At 39.4% G+C, this 18,916-nt stretch overlaps 2 protein-coding genes across 2 annotated transcripts in view; both read left to right on the top strand.

The window, feature by feature from the left end:
• The window catches only part of LOC110155976 (probable G-protein coupled receptor 158), a 30,536-nt gene extending 13,670 nt beyond the window's left edge, over positions 1–16,866 (top strand). The window contains exons 5-12 of the mRNA XM_055158437.1: positions 147–215; positions 5,215–5,324; positions 6,012–6,250; positions 11,810–11,948; positions 12,043–12,145; positions 13,513–13,653; positions 14,873–15,519; positions 16,683–16,866. Of these exons, the coding sequence (XP_055014412.1) occupies positions 147–215; positions 5,215–5,324; positions 6,012–6,250; positions 11,810–11,948; positions 12,043–12,145; positions 13,513–13,653; positions 14,873–15,519; positions 16,683–16,866 (1,632 nt within the window). The remainder of the gene's footprint in view (positions 1–146; positions 216–5,214; positions 5,325–6,011; positions 6,251–11,809; positions 11,949–12,042; positions 12,146–13,512; positions 13,654–14,872; positions 15,520–16,682) is intronic.
• A 139-nt stretch (positions 16,867–17,005) lies between these two features.
• LOC129410376 (probable G-protein coupled receptor 179) lies at positions 17,006–18,871 on the top strand. The gene is made up of 5 exons (XM_055158436.1): positions 17,006–17,117; positions 17,256–17,578; positions 17,723–17,810; positions 18,168–18,211; positions 18,257–18,871. Exons 1-5 carry the CDS (start codon positions 17,006–17,008, stop codon positions 18,869–18,871), a joined length of 1,182 nt encoding a protein of 393 aa, XP_055014411.1.
• Positions 18,872–18,916: the final 45 nt, after the last annotated feature.

The raw sequence follows: 18,916 nt of genomic DNA, 5'->3' as shown, positions 1-18,916 counted from the left end.
GAGTTATATATATATATATATATATATATATATATATATATATATATATATATATATATATATATATATATATATATATATATATATATATATAGTCCCATGCCACATTTGAGAAACTGTAACTACACACTTTCTTGTCTTTGCAGAGGATCCGAGCATCTGGTTTGCTTCTATTGGAGACCATTCTCTTCGGCTCCCTTCTCCTCTACTTCCCAGTGAGTCCACTTTCTTGTCTATATACTCTCTACACCATTTTACATGAAAGAAATAAATGGCTGTCCGGACGGAATATGGTATACAGGTCTATTGTGCTGTGTGAAGCAGTGACCCACTGGTTGCCCCATGCCTAAAAAACAGATCCCAGCTCTGAAACAATGCCATTAACATTGGATCCTGGCGCAGCAGACTTCATAATGTTTTGGATGTTTTGAAAAGTGCTATATGAATCCAAATCATTATTATTACTACTATATAGGAGGTAATTGGTAGTGGGGCAGCTGTAACTACTGTATAGTAGCTACTAATACAGAGTGTGGAATATGGAGTGAACGAATAATGCATACAATTGTGGAGCAACTTTTCAGCATCTGGAAAAATTCTATAAAGTTTGAAGGTTAAAGTAAAAATTTTAGAAGCAGTGTACATTTTTTGAGAGTGTTTTCAAAGGCCATATCTTTAGTGTGTTTGAATGAAGATGCAAAGGCTGTTTGATAGAGTATATGTATAGCAGAGTAGAGTATGTAGAGTACAGTATATATATAGTTTTATATGAGTGAAGCAATACCAAATATATATATATATATATATATATATATATATATATATATATATATATATATATATATATATATATATATATATATATATATATAGTGTCTGAGGTATCAAAAAATATAAATTCTTGATCAAATGTCATTTAAAAAAAAAAATGCATTGTTTATTTTTTAGTCTGTACATTTATTTAATTTTTAGATCAGTTAAGGCTGGTGTGGAGCAAAGATGATGATGCCTAGCTAAAATTCTTTATTATCAAGGCATTTCAATGCATTTTAATACAAAACATATTGGTATCAGCATAGAATCGATATTATGATACTTACTTGCCATTGTATTTCTTGGTATCAAATTGAAACAAGTATCAGTGGTATTGCCCTTCACTACTGTTATTTCTGATCTATTGTTTTCATGTTACCTCCAGTACATTTTTATAAGATGATGAGGCACATTTTCCTCTCCCCTAAAAAGTGAATTGATTGGATTAGGGGTGCTTCCAGCCGACTGCTCTGTGCTAGATTACTTCTTCATAATGGACGAGTTGTAGCGAGTTGAACGAGGTGAGCGGTTTGTCTCTGAATAAATGGGCCACGAATGGTTTTCATAACATCATTAATCAGAGCAAAGATCAATTTTTCCAATTACGAAGGCGGTAAATGAAGGTGACGTCTTATACAATGATGAGAGAAGCTCAGTGTTCCTGTGTGAAGGTTGTGTGAAGTCAGTGATGAGAGGTTTAGTTCAATAATGCTCTGCTTCATATTACAATACTGTCCACTACTTTCCAGAGGACAGTTGCAATAGCAATTAACAATTAAAACAAAGTATTATATTTTTTGAATTGGGACACTGTTGTGGGCCCAAAGTGAGGTAGTTTCACAATGATTTTTTTTTTTTTTGTATGCATTCCTATTGTGAGCAGACTTGCCTCTTTTACAAATCTGACCTGTAACTTAGCCTGGTTGTGCAACCTGCTTATCTCCATTGAGATAGTGATACTGCGGAACATTCTAGACAAGTAACATCTCCATCAAGAAGATGATAATAAGATTGCATATTGATTTTCATAGTACATTATTCACTTCTCATTTATGGCGGGGTTTCTATTATTTCAGAAATCACTTTTTTTCCCCCTTTAACCATTTTTGTGACAACAGTAAACTTTAGTCTTTACTGTTTGGTCTAAATGTTTTTAGTTGGTAAGCCAGAATTCCGGGCAGGTCTAACCCATAGACTGTATATATAAATTGACATAGCTAATGTGCTAGCTGCTGCGTTCCAAATAGGAAGTGAGCATGTGGGCTCTTCCGGCTCCTACTGACCCTGGCTCCCACATACATTGAATTATTATTGCTCCTCTCTCTGTAACTGCTGCTGTGAGCCTTGTCATTTTGGTCTTAAAATGTTTGTATTAATCCACTATACATGATCCTGGGGAATTTTTTTTTGCTTTTTTTTTTTTTTTGCGATTCATAATATGCAGTCTGGTCCTGCTAGCATCGCAAGCTTCATTTGAGTGTAGCCGAACGCTATGGGTGACACACACACACTCGCTTTGTCCACTTTTTTATACAGTCTATGGGTTAACTACTAACACTATATACCACCACACTACCGTACATTCATACAGTTAGAGGAAGTGTCTTTCCCAGTGATGCAAACAGAGAGTCAAACACCCATCGTTTACGATTAGATACAAAGCTGACATTATACATCCTATAATATACAGAGGTGGAAGGAATAATGAAACATTGGACTCAAGTAAAAGGACATGACGAGAAATGTACAATTACAAGTACATATGCTACCACATTTGTACTTAAAAGTATAAAGAATGCATACTACTCAGAGCACTAGTTATTATTTATACACTTTCAGTAACATTTTAGACTTTTATGCAAAACTTAATAAAAAACAAAACAACAAAAACAAAAACAAAGCTGAATTAATTTATAATAGTAAATTAAGTTTTAAACTGCATTCTACAAAAAAAAAAAATAAATAATAATAATAAATTAGAGCAGACAATGCACAACTCAAGGGATATTTCTGATGAAGTAACAACATTTTAACATGGCTTAAAGCTCACAAGAGTCAGTTTTGTGTATTTGCTATCTATTTGCTAGTATTTGATAATTTGCTATTTGCTAATCAATATTTAGATTTTATAGTATGCAGTAAAATATTTGCCTGATTCATCAGCCAGTTTCACTTCATAAAAGCCATCTGACCTCACAGTGTTAGAATTCATTCGCTCGACAGTAGGCGGGTACTTTTCATCATTTAACCAATCGCTGCTATTTGGTAGTCACGTATGCAATGCGCCGCTAATGGGCTAACTGGTATATTAAGCTTTTCCCAAATCCCGTACAAAGAAGGGCAATAACGTCTTTCCCCTTGCTAAAATTCACCAAACATTCTCTAGTCTCTAGGTGGCGCCAGCATGGCTAGGAAAATATTCTCTTCCTGGAGTAAAAAATGGTGGTATCAAAGAAGAGGAGGACAAGAGGCTGATGATTTTGCCGCTGTGGTGGAGATGGGGAGGAGTGTTGAAGCTGAAATTTGTTGGAGGGCGAGAAAGTATATTTAAATAAATGGCCGGGGATGTGACAGGGAAATGTAGCAAGATGAGATGTGCTGATGACAACAGACAGATGACAGTAGGTAGGAACTAGTAAAGAAATATTATATTGTTTTTCTATGCAATTAGATTCGTCTATTTGACATAAATAATAAAACTGATAATAATGACTTGGATTTATAGGGTTTGTTAACCCACTAAATACTCAAAGTTGGCAAGTTACTATTGCCACAGATACCATAAGAAAGACTAATGGAAGCAATGCTACCAATTTGTGCCATCAGCCCCTTAGACCAAAATCGCTCACATGACATTCATACATACTCAGCGTGGGTGAAGTGTTTTGCCCAAGGACACACTTCTAATTGGTTCAAGTGGGAATTAATCAACATTTGGGTGTTGGGTATCACATTCCTCAGCCTCCCCGGTAAGGTCTATGCAAGGGTACTGGAGAGGAGAATCCGGCCGATAGTCGAACCTCGGATTCAGGAGGAGCAGTGTGGTTTTCGTCCTGGCCGTGGAACACTGGACCAGCTCTACACTCTCCATCGGGTGCTCGAGGGTTCATGGGAGTTTGCCCAACCAGTCCACATGTGCTTTGTGGACTTGGAGAAGGCATTCGACCGTGTCACTCGTGGTGTCCTGTGGGGGGTGCTCTGGGAGTATGGGGTCCGGGGCTCTTAGCTAAGGGCTGTCCGGTCCCTGTATGACCGGAGCAGGAGCTGTGTTCGCATTGCTGGCAGTAAGTCAAACCTCTTCCCAGTGCATGTTGGACTCCACCAGGGCTGCCCTTTGTCACCGGTTCTGTTCATTGTGTTTATGGACAGAATTTCTAGGCGCAGCCAGGGGTCGGAGGGGGTCCGGTTTGGGGACCACAAGATCTTATCTCTGCTGTTCGCAGATGATGTTGTCCTGATGGCTCCATCAAACCAGGACCTTCAACATGCACTGGGGCGGTTTGCAGCCGAGTGTGAAGCAGCTGGGATGAAGATCAGCTTCTCCAAATCCGAGGCCATGGTCCTCGATCAGAAAAAGGTGGCTTGCCCTCTCCGGGTGGGTGGAGAGTCTCTGCCTCAAGTGGAGGAGTTCAAGTATCTCGGGGTCTTGTTCACAAGTGAGGGGAGGATGGAGCGTGAGATTGACAGACGGATCGATGCAGCTTCGGCAGTGATGCGGTCGCTGTATCGGACCGTTGTAGTGAAGATTTACCGATCAATCTACGTTCCTACTCTCACCTATGGTCATGAGCTTTAGGTAATGACCGAAAGGACAAGATCGCGGATACAAGCGTTCGAAATGAGTTTCCTCCGCAAGGTGGCTGGGTGCTCCCTTAGAGATAGGGTGAGGAGCTCAGTCACATGGGAGGAGCTCGGAGTAGAGCCGCTGCTCCTCCACACTGAGAGGAGCCAGTTGAGGTGGCTCGGACATCTGTTTCGGATGCCTCCTGGACGCCTCCCTCTGGAGGTGTTCCGGGCATGTCCCACCGGGAGGAGGCCCCGGGGAAGTCCCAGGACACGCTGGAGGGACTATGTCTCTCGGCTGGCCTGGGAACGTCTCGGGATCCCCCTGGAAGATCTGGAGGACGTGTGTGTGGAGAGGGAAGTCTGGGAGGCCCTCCTCAGACTGTTGCCCCCGCGACCCGACCCCGGATAAGCAGAAGAAAATGGATGGATGGGTGTTGTACCTGGTTTTCCCAACAGTCTTGCATCCCAGTATTAACCAGGTCTAACCTTGCTAAGGTTCTTAGATTAGACAAGATAGGGCATGGACCATGTGTGATTGCTCAACATGTGATGCGAAAACTTTAAAATAATAATTATAATTTATTACCTAATTGTGTTATTTTTTGTCCTCTGCAGGTTTTCATCATGTACTTCAGGCCCAGTACATTCAGGTGCATCCTCCTGCGCTGGGTTCGAATGTTGGGATTCTCCATCGTCTACGGCACTGTCACTCTCAAAATGTACCGGTGAGCTTTATGTCAGATCTGTGGACTATACCACAACAGCATATATCCTGAATGGCACTGGATGGATGTCAACAATGGAAAGAATCTGAGGTGTCAATCTTTAGTTGGAGCCAGTGGCGGAGCATAGTTGCATTAGGCCCTGGTGCAAGTCTAGCACTAGGATTCCCCTGGGAAAAAAATTTTGTGAAAATACTCACCTTACAAATTATTGTTCTGATAAAAGAATCTTAAAAACATAAAATGAGAGTGATGTAGTGATGTAGTTTGAATTTTACCCAAGTCACACACTGTAGCTATGTCACCCAGGTCACCAGGGCCTTTCTATGTGGATTTCACATGTTACTTCCTGGGTCTAAGTAGGTTTCTTCTGGGCACTCCTGTTTCCCCAGTCAATCCAAAACATGCACAATAGTTAATATCCTTCAAGACTAGCTCAAAATCAATTTGGCTTGATGAAGGATGTGTCAAATGTAGAGGTAAACATTTTTTTGTGAGACAATAAAGTAAACCTTAGCTAGTTTTGACATGAAAAGCGCTTAGTGTTGGATTTTTGTATGAAAACAGCCCTGTAAATAAAGTTTGATTGATGATTGATTGATTGATTAAATAAAAATCTGCTAAATAAATCAAAATATGAAACACCCATAAGAAAATAAAAAACAAAAAAAAATTGACTTTTCTTTACAGTGTTTTGAAAGTGTTCTTGTCGCGTACCGCCCAGAGAGTGCCGTACATGTCCAGTCTGCATGTGATGCGTATTCTGGCTGTGATGCTGATGACGGTGAGCTGGTTCCTCTGTGCGTGGACCGTGGGTGTCCTCCAAAACAGGGACAGGAACATCCCCGTGTACCTGCCCACCACCACTTCTGACGGGCAGGGATTCAACCTCTGCTACCTCGACCGCTGGGACTACATGATGGCTGTGGGTAAGTGAGAAACAACACACAAGGGAGGTTTTGGCGACATCTTGTGGTAAAAATGTAAGCTGCTTTAACATGGAATAAAGAGCATTTTGCAGAAGTGAAAATTTTGTCTTTTACAAATTTGCACATTCAGAGAGACCTCAACCTGCTCAGATGTGAAGCGCTAGTTTATCTGTATCTTAGGCATTATATATGCTAGTACAGTCTGTGATTTCTACACAGTTGCTACATGCCTTAATTTGATTTCTTTCTATTTATTTAAAGTGCAAAGGTTAGCTTGTGAACACGTGGTAAAAATATCAGTTTTCTATTGCCACAAGTGGAAAGAACCAGTTTCCCTGTTAACTTTGGGTTGTTAGCCTCTATGTTGGAGACATGCTACTCCTGTGTAGTGTTAGGGAGTAACGGATTACATGTACCGCTGTTACGTAATCAGAGTACAAATTATGAATAACTGTATTCAGTTACAGTTACTGATTCAATGAGTGGTAATTGGATTTCAGTTACTTTGCTGAAATAAGTGGATTACAAGGCGGTATTTTCCTGTTTTCACATTTTGTGCTACATCCCATTTATTTATTTTTTTATTTCGGTAATTCCACTCATTGCTGGAAACCCAAACAGAACGTGGCAATAAGAGCGATGTAAACGTCATGTTAACGTTCGCGGCGTCAGTCACACATTGGACGAGGTCGAAGAGCCAGTAGAACAGAGCCAGCAATGCATTTGTGTCTTGGAAATTCTTCTCCCGACGTGAGATATATAAAAAAAAAAAAAAAAAAAATATATATATATATATATATATATATATATATATATATATATATATATATATATATATATATATATCTATATATATATATATATATATATATATATATATAATATATATATATATATATATATATATATATATATATATATATAAATCGCCTACAACTTAAATGTCAAACCGGAGCTACTGGCACTGGGGAAAACAACCTGCATAGGCTAATGATATCTGCAGTACTGTCCTATAGTGACCTGCCACATGAGGGGACACGCACGCAAACAAACACCTTCATCATCATCATCATCAACCTGAGAACGCGCGGACCACGTCTCCTTTCGTAGTTACTGTGCGGACACCGCCGTCCTCCCATGCGCTGCGTGTGGACCGTGTTTTCTCGCGTACACTGCAGAGACCGCGCTTCCTCCTGTGAGCCTCTAAACCAGAACTAGCACCAGAACTAGCACCAGGTCTAAACCAGGGCTAAATCAGGTCTAAACTATAGGACTAAACCAGGTCTAAGCCAGGACTAAACCAGAACTAAACCAGAACAAAACCAGGTCTAAAATCAGGACTAAACCAGGACTAAACCAGAACTAAACCAGGTCTAAAATCAGGACTAAAACCAGGACTAAACCAGAACTAAACCAGGCCTAAAATTAGGTCTAAAATCATGACTAAAACCAGGACTAAAACCAGGACTAAACCAGAACTAAACCAGGTCTAAAATCAGGACTAAACCAAGTCTAAACAATATTACACATAACAGTATGTTGGACATAATTTAAGGTGATCTCATATAAAAATAATTTCTTTATCAATAATATTTTTTTATATGGTTAAGGAAAGAGTCCTAATCCTAACAGATCCTAGTCTTTGCTTCTCTACAGTAAACATTTGCTTATTCATGGAGACTTTGGGTCAACAGAAGAATTTTCAGGATGTGGTTGCTACATTCATGTCGTTTTAAAAAGCATGACAATATCAAGTATTCCAAAGTATTCAGATTATGTTACTCACTTTAAGTAATTTAATGGATTACGTTACAAACTGCATTTTGGGGTATGTAATCTGTAATCTGTAGGGGAATACATTTTAAAAGCAACCTTCCCAACACTGCTCCTGTGCACGCTCTTTGTAGTATACATCACCAAACATATTCATAGTTACTTTGAGGCACAGAGCTGTTCTGCCTCTACAATTTGACTGAACCAGTTATTTACAACCAATTATAGATGCAAAAGTAGACGAGTAGCGCTAGCTGCCTCTTTCTCAGAGCAATAATGTGTCCCTTGAGGGTCTCCGTACATTATTGATGAGTATTGGCAGTTTGGTCACAGTTTGTAATTGGACTGGAAATGAAATGGAGAGTGATAGGTGATGACATGGGACTAGTAACAGCAAACATTGATCCAAGACCCATTTGAACATGTGTGTTTTCTGTATGTTAGGTGAGTAATTAATAATAGATCCCATTTTCACAAATATTAATTTACACAAATTCTAATGACATTTTCAGACCTGGAATCAAATCTTACATGTTACACTCCTTGGGGAAAAATATTTCAAAATATTTAAAAAATTCAATCAAGCCACACAGTATTGAATCCAGTAATGATTTGTAAGTACATGTTATTGATCCCCAAAAGCAAGTTTGTTCCCTGGTCTTGACCTGTCAGGGGCAGTTTATGGTTAATATCTCTGTAATTACTGGGTCTATCCACATGAAAAAACTGGTGCAAAATGTCTTCTCTGTCAGTATTATAACTAAAAAAGAAGAAATTCATCTCAGAAAACTGTTAGAGAATTTTTATGTTATAAGCATTTCTCATGTAAAGGTAATCATGATGTAGTATAAGTTACCAACATTGGCTTTTTGTTTTACTTGTTTTGTTGTGTTCAAGCTGTATCAGGTGATCTTGCTGATGCACCAGCTGACTCATTAAAGATAATGTACCAGGAGAAACAAATAGTAATGGTAAACATCAGGAGGTTAACACAGAACTCTGGGGAATTGCTAGAGGCTATCTACCACCTGGAATGTGAAACCTGTGTATAATGGGGGGCTGTGTCAGTGGAAGCTTGTCAGTCATGAGATAACATGTGAACAATAGGTACTGTATTCAAAGTAACCTACTGTATGATAATTGTGTGCTCTACAATAAAAGGACGTTGGAGAGAAGAGAGCTTCAGTTAGGATGAGACAGGCAGCTCTCTCCTACTCCTTGCACAAGTAAAATGAACCACTGTGTCCCTGGCTTGTTTTTAATATTTGAGGTCGGGGTAAATTCCCTGACAAAAACCATGCCATTATTCAACTACAAAAATGTGATTGTTGTCAGTTTAAAAAATGTTAAGCCAAGTTTGTGGACCAAATGATAAGGGACAACATTTGCAGATCATATTTGTTCCAGTGAATCTCCCATAGGGCCAAAACAATATGAAGAAAATAAACATACTGTTTACAGTACTACAAAACAGAAGCCTGCATGCCAAAGCCCGCATGTCTCCCTATAATGTATAAAATCTGCTAACCCTATAGATCTCTACAAATGTGCTGAAATGCACAAGATTATTGTTTAAGTTTTACAGTTCATGTTTCATTGTTCTATCAAATGTGTTAAAATGTGATCTTGACTGGAATTCCACAATTAAAACATAAATTGGGACTAATCACAATGCTTGTCAGAAAAATAATTTTTTGTCATATACAGCTCTGGAAAAAATTAAGAGACCACTGCATTTTTTTTCTGAAATCAGCATCTCTACATGTATGACAGCCATTCCATTCCAGCATCTGTTGAATTCCAACACACGCACACCTCATTCTGCTTACCGATGTACTGATTAGGTGATCAGCTGAACCAAATCATATTTAAGGAGGAAAGTATAAAAACACTGCTGTGTTCATCACTATCCTCTTGCAATAGGACCAGCTGGATGGCAAAAACAGTGCTAGTGGTACCTCAAAAATAACTGGAATCAAATAATAACTATTGACCATGCCAAAAGAGTTGAAAAGACAAGTTTTGAGTGAGGAAAAGAAAGGTTAAATTTTGGCTTTACTGGCAGAGGGATACAGAAAGCGTCAGGTTGCTTCCATCCTTAAAATGTCTAAGACGCTGGTTCATAACAACAAGGTCAAGCAGCAGACACTGGGCACAACGAAGCTACAGACCGACAGGGGGCGGAAACGACTCTCCACTGACTGGGATGAGGGTCAACTCATTCAAATGTCACTCAGAAACCGTAGGATGACATCAAGAGGCCTACAAAAAGAATGGCAGCTGGGGTGAAGTGCACAGCAAGAACTGTTTAAACAGGCTCCTAGGGGCAGGACTCAATTTGTATAAAGCTAGAAAAAAGCCCTTCATCAATGAGAAGCAAAGAAGAGCCAGGCTGAGGTTTGCAAAAAAAACATAAGGATTGGACCGTTGAGGACAGGAGTAAGGTCATCTTCTCTGATGAGTCCAATTTTCAGCTTTGCCCAACACCTGGTTATCTAATGGTTAGACAGAGACCTGGAGAGGCCTACAAGACACAGTGTCTTGCACCTACTGTGAAATTTGGCGGAGGATCGGTGATGATCTGGGGGTGCTTCAGCAAGGCTGGAATTGGGCAGATTCGTCTTTGCGAAGGACGCATGAATCAAGCCACATACAAAGTTATCTTTGAAAAAAACTTGCTTCCTTCTGCTTCAGAAAATTATATGTGTTGGTGTTATGGTTTGAATTGCATAATACTTGGAAATTTTTCCTTTTAATGAGACAGCTGAGATCATTGTACATTCCAACTTGGACAGACAGAGTCTAAATTTATTTTCTTTTAACAATATACAAATTTGAAGGTATTCGTAGAAATCCTTAACAGGTATATGAAATTCATCTCTAATTTGTTAAAAAGATTTTATGATATTTAATGACCACAGGTCTGAAAAGTTGGTAATGCCAGCAGAAACCCAAATGTTTTTTTAGTCTTTTCACATCAATCATGTATTATATAGAATATAGTTTTTACTTAACCTTTCCATGTTTATTGCATTACTGATAAACACAAAGTCCTCCAGTCTAATAGGACTACATGTAAAGGATTCCAGTTCAACCCAGTTCAGTTGACTGTCTCTTTATCTTCTTTAAAAAAAAAAAAAAAAACAACAGCAAAAAAAAACAAAAAAACAATTGCCAATCATTCTAATTTGGGCAAACCAATAGTAGAGTCGGAAATTGGCCAGTGATACTCCTAAGTGTTTTGGTTTGGTTGGTTCTCTGATGCTTCTTCCATATAATATGAAAACAATGGTATACAGTATTTTAAAGAAATTAATTGACAAGCACCGAGGTAGATTCTGAAACAAATTATTTAGTCTAGGAAGAACATGCATTCTGATGATGTTAACGGCATGCATTAACCAAAAAAGGTATTGGTAATGATGACCATTTGGTTAAATCTTCTTTTATTTTTTCAATTAAGGGTATATAATTAGCACCAAATGAACGATTTGGGTCAGCTGTTATTGTCAGCTGTTAGAATTCTAAATATTTGAGAGCCTTTTCAGTAACTTGAAATGGGAAATTTGGCAATTCCACAGGGGGCATGTTAAAAGGTAAAACAATTGATTACTAAGATTAATTTTGTATAAATGCAAAAGAATATCATCAGCAAACAAAGAAATGGTATGGATATTCCCACCTGCTGTTATTCCATTTATTTTAATGTTGGACAATATTTGAATTAAATAGCAAAGTCCAGCAAATATTATATTAAAATATTCATTCTATTTTCTAATTGTGTAGCGGAGTTGCTGTTCCTGTGCTGGGGCAGCTCTCTGTGGACCGCTGTGAGGCCTGTGCCCTCTGCCTTTCACGAGCCTCGTTACATGGGCATCGCCATCCACAATGAACTGCTGCTCTCCACCATGTTCCACCTCTTCAGGTATGCATGTCGTATATTATGTCGTATATTGTTTATATACTGCCAAAATAACATTATAAAAGTAAAAAAAAGTGACTCTCAAATCTTCTTCAAGGTTCACGTTCCCATCTCTGCACCCCGACTGGATGCTGCTGTTGTGCTTCACTCACACTCATTTCACCATCACAGTGACTCTCGCCCTGCTCTTTCTGCCAAAGGTAACCTGCACAACATAATACAGAACCAAAGAAGTGTCTCATGATGTGACAAATCTGGGTTGATTGGGTCATTAAAGCAGTCAAACACATCTCTTCAAAACTGCTTTCAAATAACAATGAATTTTAACTTACTGTACCTTTCTGTATGCTGTTTTGTTAGTCCTTTGAGTGTATTTATATTTCATTTTATTTATTTTGTATAAACCTCACATGAGCGCATAGTTTAAAATCACATGAGTGTAAAACAGAATTCTAGGTAGAATTTGCTTTTGCTGTTTAACATCTAATGCAGATGGTTTATCGTTAATATCTCTGTAATTACTGGGTCTATCCACAAGGTCTACTTTATTGTACTTATACTGGAAATATGTCCTTTGTCTTGGACATACTTATACAATTAGCTAAATCAAATATATCCTCTCCTGCCTTGACATGGAAAAAGTCATCCACTTGCTCATCTTCTCCCATCTATTATTACAACTCCCCTCTCTCTGGCCTTGACACCAAATCCATCTCCCACCTCCAACTGGTTCAGAACGCAGCGGCTAGTCTTCTTACTGGTTTTAACCAACATATCACCTCAGTTTTAGCTGTGCTTCATTGGCTACCTGTGCGTTTTAGAGTTGATTTTAAGATTTTACTGATGTTTAAAGCTAGTTTATGTCATGCAGTAAGTTACATCTCAGAACTTTTAACTTCCTACAAGCCTCCCCACAGTTTTAGATCATCAGGCAGGTCCCTGTTTCAAGGTTGAGGCTACAGCTAGGCTAAGGTGACCTTCTCAGCTTTGGAATGACCTGCCTAAGAAAAAGGTTGCCATTTGAACATTTTTAGTCAAGAAGTGCATGAAATGCATGTATGCATGAAAATGGGGGTGCATTAGCCACTCCAGGCAAGGCTAGTGCCCCCTCAAGCGCTCCACGTCACCTCTCCTGGTGAGGAGATAAGCTTAGGCACTGATGATACTATGTAGTGTTATCTTTGTTAAAGCAAATTTAAATTATTATCAAAATTATTATTTTTTATTTTGTGATTTATTTAGTATTTTTAATTAAATTGTTTGGTCCTACCTATTCTGCTAATTCATCTCTGATTGTCTGCTTCATTATCTAGTTTTTAAGCTTCCTTACTGCATGCTATCTTGCTGCTGATCTTGTATTAGGCTTGGTCAGGATTACATTAGCTAGAGGATTTATTGTGCATATTTTAGGTGACACTGATTAATATGACAAATTTGTGGAGCCAGTAAATGGTAAGGTCCAAGATTAGTGGAAATTATTATATTTTGCTGGATTCTAGAAGGTTGTGACCTCAACATGTTCAGTATTTTAATGTGCTGACTAGCTTGCTTCGTACCTTCTGTCTAGTTCCTGTACGTGTCCAAACCGGGTCGTGAGGAGATTGCAGCTGAAGTGTACGAAGACGAGGTGGACCTGAGGCGCTCCTATCTAAACAACAGTTTCACCTCAGCCTGGAGCGAACACAGTGTGGACCCAGAAGACTTCAGGGTAAAACATGAAAGATACCAGCAATACTACAGAGTGGACAGGGACATTCCGCAGGGCAACAAGAACAAATGAATATAAATGGATTTCAGAGTGTTGAAAATTGGGGCATAATATCTGAAGGAGAAGTGCAACAAACATTAAAATTACATATATAATATATATATATATATATAGTCAGCATTAAGCTTTTGTCACTTATCTGTAGTGGCAAGAGTAACTAAAGCCGTTATTTAAGTTAGAGTACTATTACAATGTAAAATATATCACTCAAGTTTGAAATCTACTCTAAAGTTACAAAGTAAATGTAACTGAGTACTACCCACCTCTGCCTAGAAATTAACCACTTTATGAATGGTCCTCACAACGGCGCTTATAATACTGAAACCCATGAATAAGCTAAGTTCAGTCACAATCAAGTAATGAAGATTAAACTGTCCTCTAAGATAAAATTCAGAAAAAGTAAACTATTGTCTTAAGTTTGTACTTTGTCTCATTTGTGATTCATGCTGTTGTCATTCATGCTGTTCTGTACATGGTTCCAGTAAAATTGTCCTGTTCTTTAAAATGTTACTGTTACAATTTCGACATAATTCAGTTTCACACCTTCCTACGTTAGCCGTTATCATATTTTAGAATATCAGTTTGACTATTTGATAAAGGGTAGGTATTTATTTCCCCAATTCCTTTGCTTTCCATATCTAGAATAATTTTTATCTGTTTTTCTTATTTATTATTTTCTTACTGGTGCTATTTTTATGTAAATATGTTTACAGTCAATGAGTGTTATTATTATTTTTTTGTCTATAGATATTATTAGGAACCTTGAGAGGGAATATATGCAAAGGTCTAAGTTTATTCCATTATATAAAAAAAAACATATTTGTCTTTTTATTTTATTATGAGTTTACTTTAAGGGAGAAAGGGGCAGGAGACCATCTTTTCAATATACACATTCACCAAATAGTCCAATATATTAACACCTTTTGGTACATTTTGAGTACTGAAAATGAGCAAAAAGATGATCAAGTATCACCTTTTTGTTATGAACACAAATGAAAATAAACCTGTCACCAAACTGATTCAACGCCGCTGGTCTATCCTCCCCTTTTCTCCACATTTAACTGTCTTTCCTGTGAAGTGCTTCTCTTATTGTCTTGTCCTATTCATAACCATTCCATTCTCTCCTCTTCCACCCCTTTATGATTCCTTTGTGTGCCAGGACGAGCTGAAGAAGCTATATGCCCAGTTAGAAGTCCACAAGACCAAGAAGATGGCTGCCAATAATCCTCACCTCCCAAAGAAACGCAGTTCTCGGTGCGCAATTGGACGATCCATCATAAAACGTATCACAGAATTCCCGGAAACTGTAAGTCGCCAGTGCAGCCGGGAAGACAAGGATGGATCATTCCGAAGTCGGAGTATTTGCCATTCGGATTCATTCAGGAGAAGCCCGGATAATGCTAGCATCAGTTACAGGAGTTCAATATTAACACCAACACCGTCAATTCGGAAGTCTCAAAGCGACCATCATTCCATTCAGGAAAATCAGCCATCTTTGCGCAACACGTCAAGGTTAAGGCCAGATATGATCAAAAGATGTTCACAAAGATCAGAAACTGACTCGTTGGATATGCCTCCTGGAGTGTGCAAATCAGCAAGCGCACAAAATTTAACCATAGACACGAATTTGCTATACCCAGACCATACAAGACTGCACAAGACATGGAGCTTGACAACAACACCTACACATTCAGTTGAAAATATTACTAAAGTTGAGCGATCCAACTCAGTGCTTTCAAAATCAAAGGAATTCATATCTATTGGTGAGCAAACGAGAAGTGCTTTGCAATCAGAGTCGTTTGACAGGTCAGAAATTTGTCCATGGGAAGTAGAGCTGGATCATTCCACAGACAAGAATCAAAAACATGTAACTATTGCAAATTCGACTGAAGACAAAGGAGGAGAAAACACGTCATCAGCCTCTCCTGTAGCACTGGTATGTCCATGGGATCACCTACCACCACCGGTTGAAAAGATACCATCTGAGGACCTAGAATCGTCAAAACCACCGCTAACAGTATCCGCTAGTGCACCCGCAACTCCACAACCTAAAGTATTCAAAGATCATCGAGTTTTCTCATTCAGAGCTGCTACGACAAAATGGCTATCTGTAAAATCGTTTGTGGAATCTATCGATTCAACAAATAAGTCTTGCAGTTTAAGTCGGGATGATTCCCAAAAAAGTCACGATGGAGCTGCTACTACTTCAAGGTTAGGAATGTCGAGCAGTACTAGGCGTCCAAGTGATGAGAGGAAAACATTGCAAAAGAGAAGTATGACCACGGTAGATGGGAAGCCAAATCTTGTCAAGCAGCATGCTATTAGGTTGTCTTCTGGTGATTCTTCTGAAAGGAGTCCTATAAGGCTAGCTGTTGTGAGATCTACAATTTGTCCATGGGATATTGAAGATGTGCAACGAGAAGCTACGTATGAAAATATCAGTTTGTCAAGGCAAAATAGCAAAAGAAGCAGTGGAAGTTCATGGGATACCGCTAGCCATTCAAGAACGCCCTCAATGCATAGAAGAGGTAGTAAAAGGCTAACTCCAGCTCGTAACATAGCAGATAGTGCAAGACAGCAAAGTTTTAAAGCTGAGGTTTGCCCATGGGAAGTGTCCGAAAGGGTCAACATTTGTCCGTGGGAGTCCCAAGAGCAAGAAAATAAAGCAACACAACAAGGAAGTGGTCGCGGTGATGTGTGTCCATGGGAAACTGAAGCCATGTCTGCCACTTCAGCTGGTCATAAAGAAGTCCAAGCACAGCCATCTTTGAAACGCAGTACAGACTTTTGTCCTTGGGAGTCTGCCGAACTGCAAGTACCTGTAATCAGACAAGACAATGAGTACGCCAATGTTTGTCCGTGGGAAAGCCCAGAAGTTGTGTACGAGAATTTGAACCCATTGGATTCTAGGGGATCACTGAAGGTGCCTCAAAAACAACCTGGAATTGTGAAAACAACGTTATTTCCAGGTGCACAAAAAGATTCAAAATCGCCAGTGCATTTAGGAGTACCAGTGTCCAAGATGGTCGAAAGCTGTCCGTGGGATTTTCCAGATCCGCCTCCACTTTTAGAAACAATTTGTCCTCGGGAGGAAGGAAGTATGGAAACCTTAACTGTCATGAAAAAGGACTCAACAACACAAATGACTATTAAAGTAGATGTGTGTCCATGGGAAAGCGAACAGCAAGGAATTTTAGAAGATGCTAGAGAAGGTAGTTCAGTACAAGGTAAAGACAGAGGTAATATTTGTCCATGGGAAGCAGAGCAACATGTGCAAGTTGCTAGCACCAAGATGGTTGCACAGTCACAAGAGAAAATTGCAAGTGTATGTCCATGGGAGAGCCAAGAAAAGTTGCCAAGTCAAGAAGCAACTTATGCAAATGTTTGCCCATGGGAAACTGAAGGTGGCAGTGAGGAAAAACAAGAAAAACAGTCCAAGCAAAGTTCAGGAGATCATTCAAGTAAAAAGCAGGATAGTGGTGGTGGTAGAATAAATGTATGTCCCTGGGAAAGTGATGATTCAAACACTGTGAAAATGCAAGAAAGTGTGAAACTTAACATTGTACAAAAACAAGATAGCAGTAGTAGAGGCAATATTTGTCCTTGGGATACTCAAGATGCAAAAGTTTTTAAAAAGCAAGACAGTTCTAATCGTGCTAATGTATGTCCTTGGGAAACTGAAGAACCAAGTATAGTTAAACAAGATAGTGGTGGAAGTAAAGACACAAGGATGGTGAAAAAGCAAGATAGTACCACTAGCAGTAGAGTTGATGTTTGTCCGTGGGAGGTACAGGAGCCCAAAGTGGTCAAAAAGCAAGAAAGCGTTAGAGCTGATGTATGTCCATGGGAGGAGGAAGAGTCTCAAGTTCACAATGTAACAAAAGACCTTAGCAAACAAGATGGTGGTAGCAGAGTTAACATTTGTCCATGGGAAAGTGAACTGCCAAAGATGGTAAAAAAGCAAGATAGTAGTAGTAGCAAGGGTGAAGTTTGCCCGTGGGAGGTACAGGAACCCAAAGACGTCAAAAAACAGGATAGTAGAGCTGCTGTATGTCCATGGGAAAGTGAAGAACCGCAAGTTGTCAAGAAGCAAGACAGTGGTGGAACAAATGATCAAAAAGTGTTAAAACAGCAGGAGCGTGAACAGGCAAATGTTTTTATAAAACAAGAAAGTAGTAGCGCTAGGACAGATGTTTGTCCATGGGAGAGTGAAGAACCAAAAGTTGTCAAAAAGCAAGAAAGTATTAGCTGTAGCAAGGCTGACGTCTGTCCATGGGAAGTACAGGAACCCAAAGAGGTAAAAAAGCAAGAAAGTATTAGCAGTAGTAAGGCTGATGTTTGTCCATGGGAAGTACAGGAGCCCAAAGAGGTCAAAAAGCAAGGAAGTGTTGGCAGTAGCAAGACTGATGTTTGTCCTTGGGAAGTACAGGAATCCAAAGAGGTCAAAAAGCAAGATAGTAGGGCTGAAGTATGCCCGTGGGAAAGTGAAGAACCACAAGTAGTCAAGACAAAACAACAAATCAGTGGGGGGACAAAGGAGAAGGTGCTCAAAAAACAAGAAAGTGGTGCTAGATCTGATGTTTGTCCATGGGAAAGTGAAGATCCAAAAATTGTCAAAAAGCAAGACAGTGGTAGCCGGACAGTTTGTCCATGGGAAAGTGAGGAACCAAAAGTACTTAAAAAACAAGAAAGTAGTAGTAGTGCTAGGGGCGAAGTTTGTCCTTGGGAAATACAAGATTCTGAAGTGAAAAAGCAAGATAGTGGTGGTCGAGTAGATGTATGTCCATGGGAGATGGAAGAACAAATTGTAACTCCAAGAAAGGATAGTAGTGGTGGGGAGGTGCGTTCAAGAACCCATTCAGTAACGTCTCGGACTCTATCTGTGAGCGACTCTCCCAAAATTCATGGAAGAAGTAGCACAGGGGAGGTTTCACCAGAGCATGGAGGAGCAGAAGAAGAGGGGAAAGCGAATCTTGCTTTGGGACGAAGAGATGCCCTTTGTCCTTGGGACATGAGCAGAAGTAGGTCTGGATCCTTCACGGATAACACGTCAGATGTATTCACGTGGGAGCCAGAAAATATACCTGAAGAGGAGGAGGAGGAAGATGGAGATGCAGAGTCAGCTGCAGAGGCACTTGTGTTCCCACCTGATTTGTGACATTGTTAGCATTGTGGTGGACTCCTTCCCCTTTGAAATGGCTAG

Source organism: Boleophthalmus pectinirostris, unplaced genomic scaffold (assembly GCF_026225935.1).
Source record: "Boleophthalmus pectinirostris isolate CB_2022bp ecotype Guang Dong unplaced genomic scaffold, ASM2622593v1 HiC_scaffold_22, whole genome shotgun sequence".
NCBI lineage: Eukaryota > Metazoa > Chordata > Actinopteri > Gobiiformes > Gobiidae > Boleophthalmus > Boleophthalmus pectinirostris.
This window is presented reverse-complemented; position numbering and strand designations above follow the sequence as displayed.

Bases quoted from the DNA above. Each gene is read 5' to 3' on its own strand.
- LOC129410376 (XM_055158436.1), top strand. From the start codon at position 17,006: ATGGTTGCACAGTCACAAGAGAAAATTGCAAGTGTATGTCCATGGGAG. The intron at 17,579-17,722 runs GTTCACAATGTA...TGGGAGGTACAG, and splicing joins GGGAGGAGGAAGAGTCTCAA to GAACCCAAAGACGTCAAAAA. The intron at 17,811-18,167 runs GTGGTGGAACAA...TCAAAAAGCAAG, and splicing joins AGTTGTCAAGAAGCAAGACA to ATAGTAGGGCTGAAGTATGC.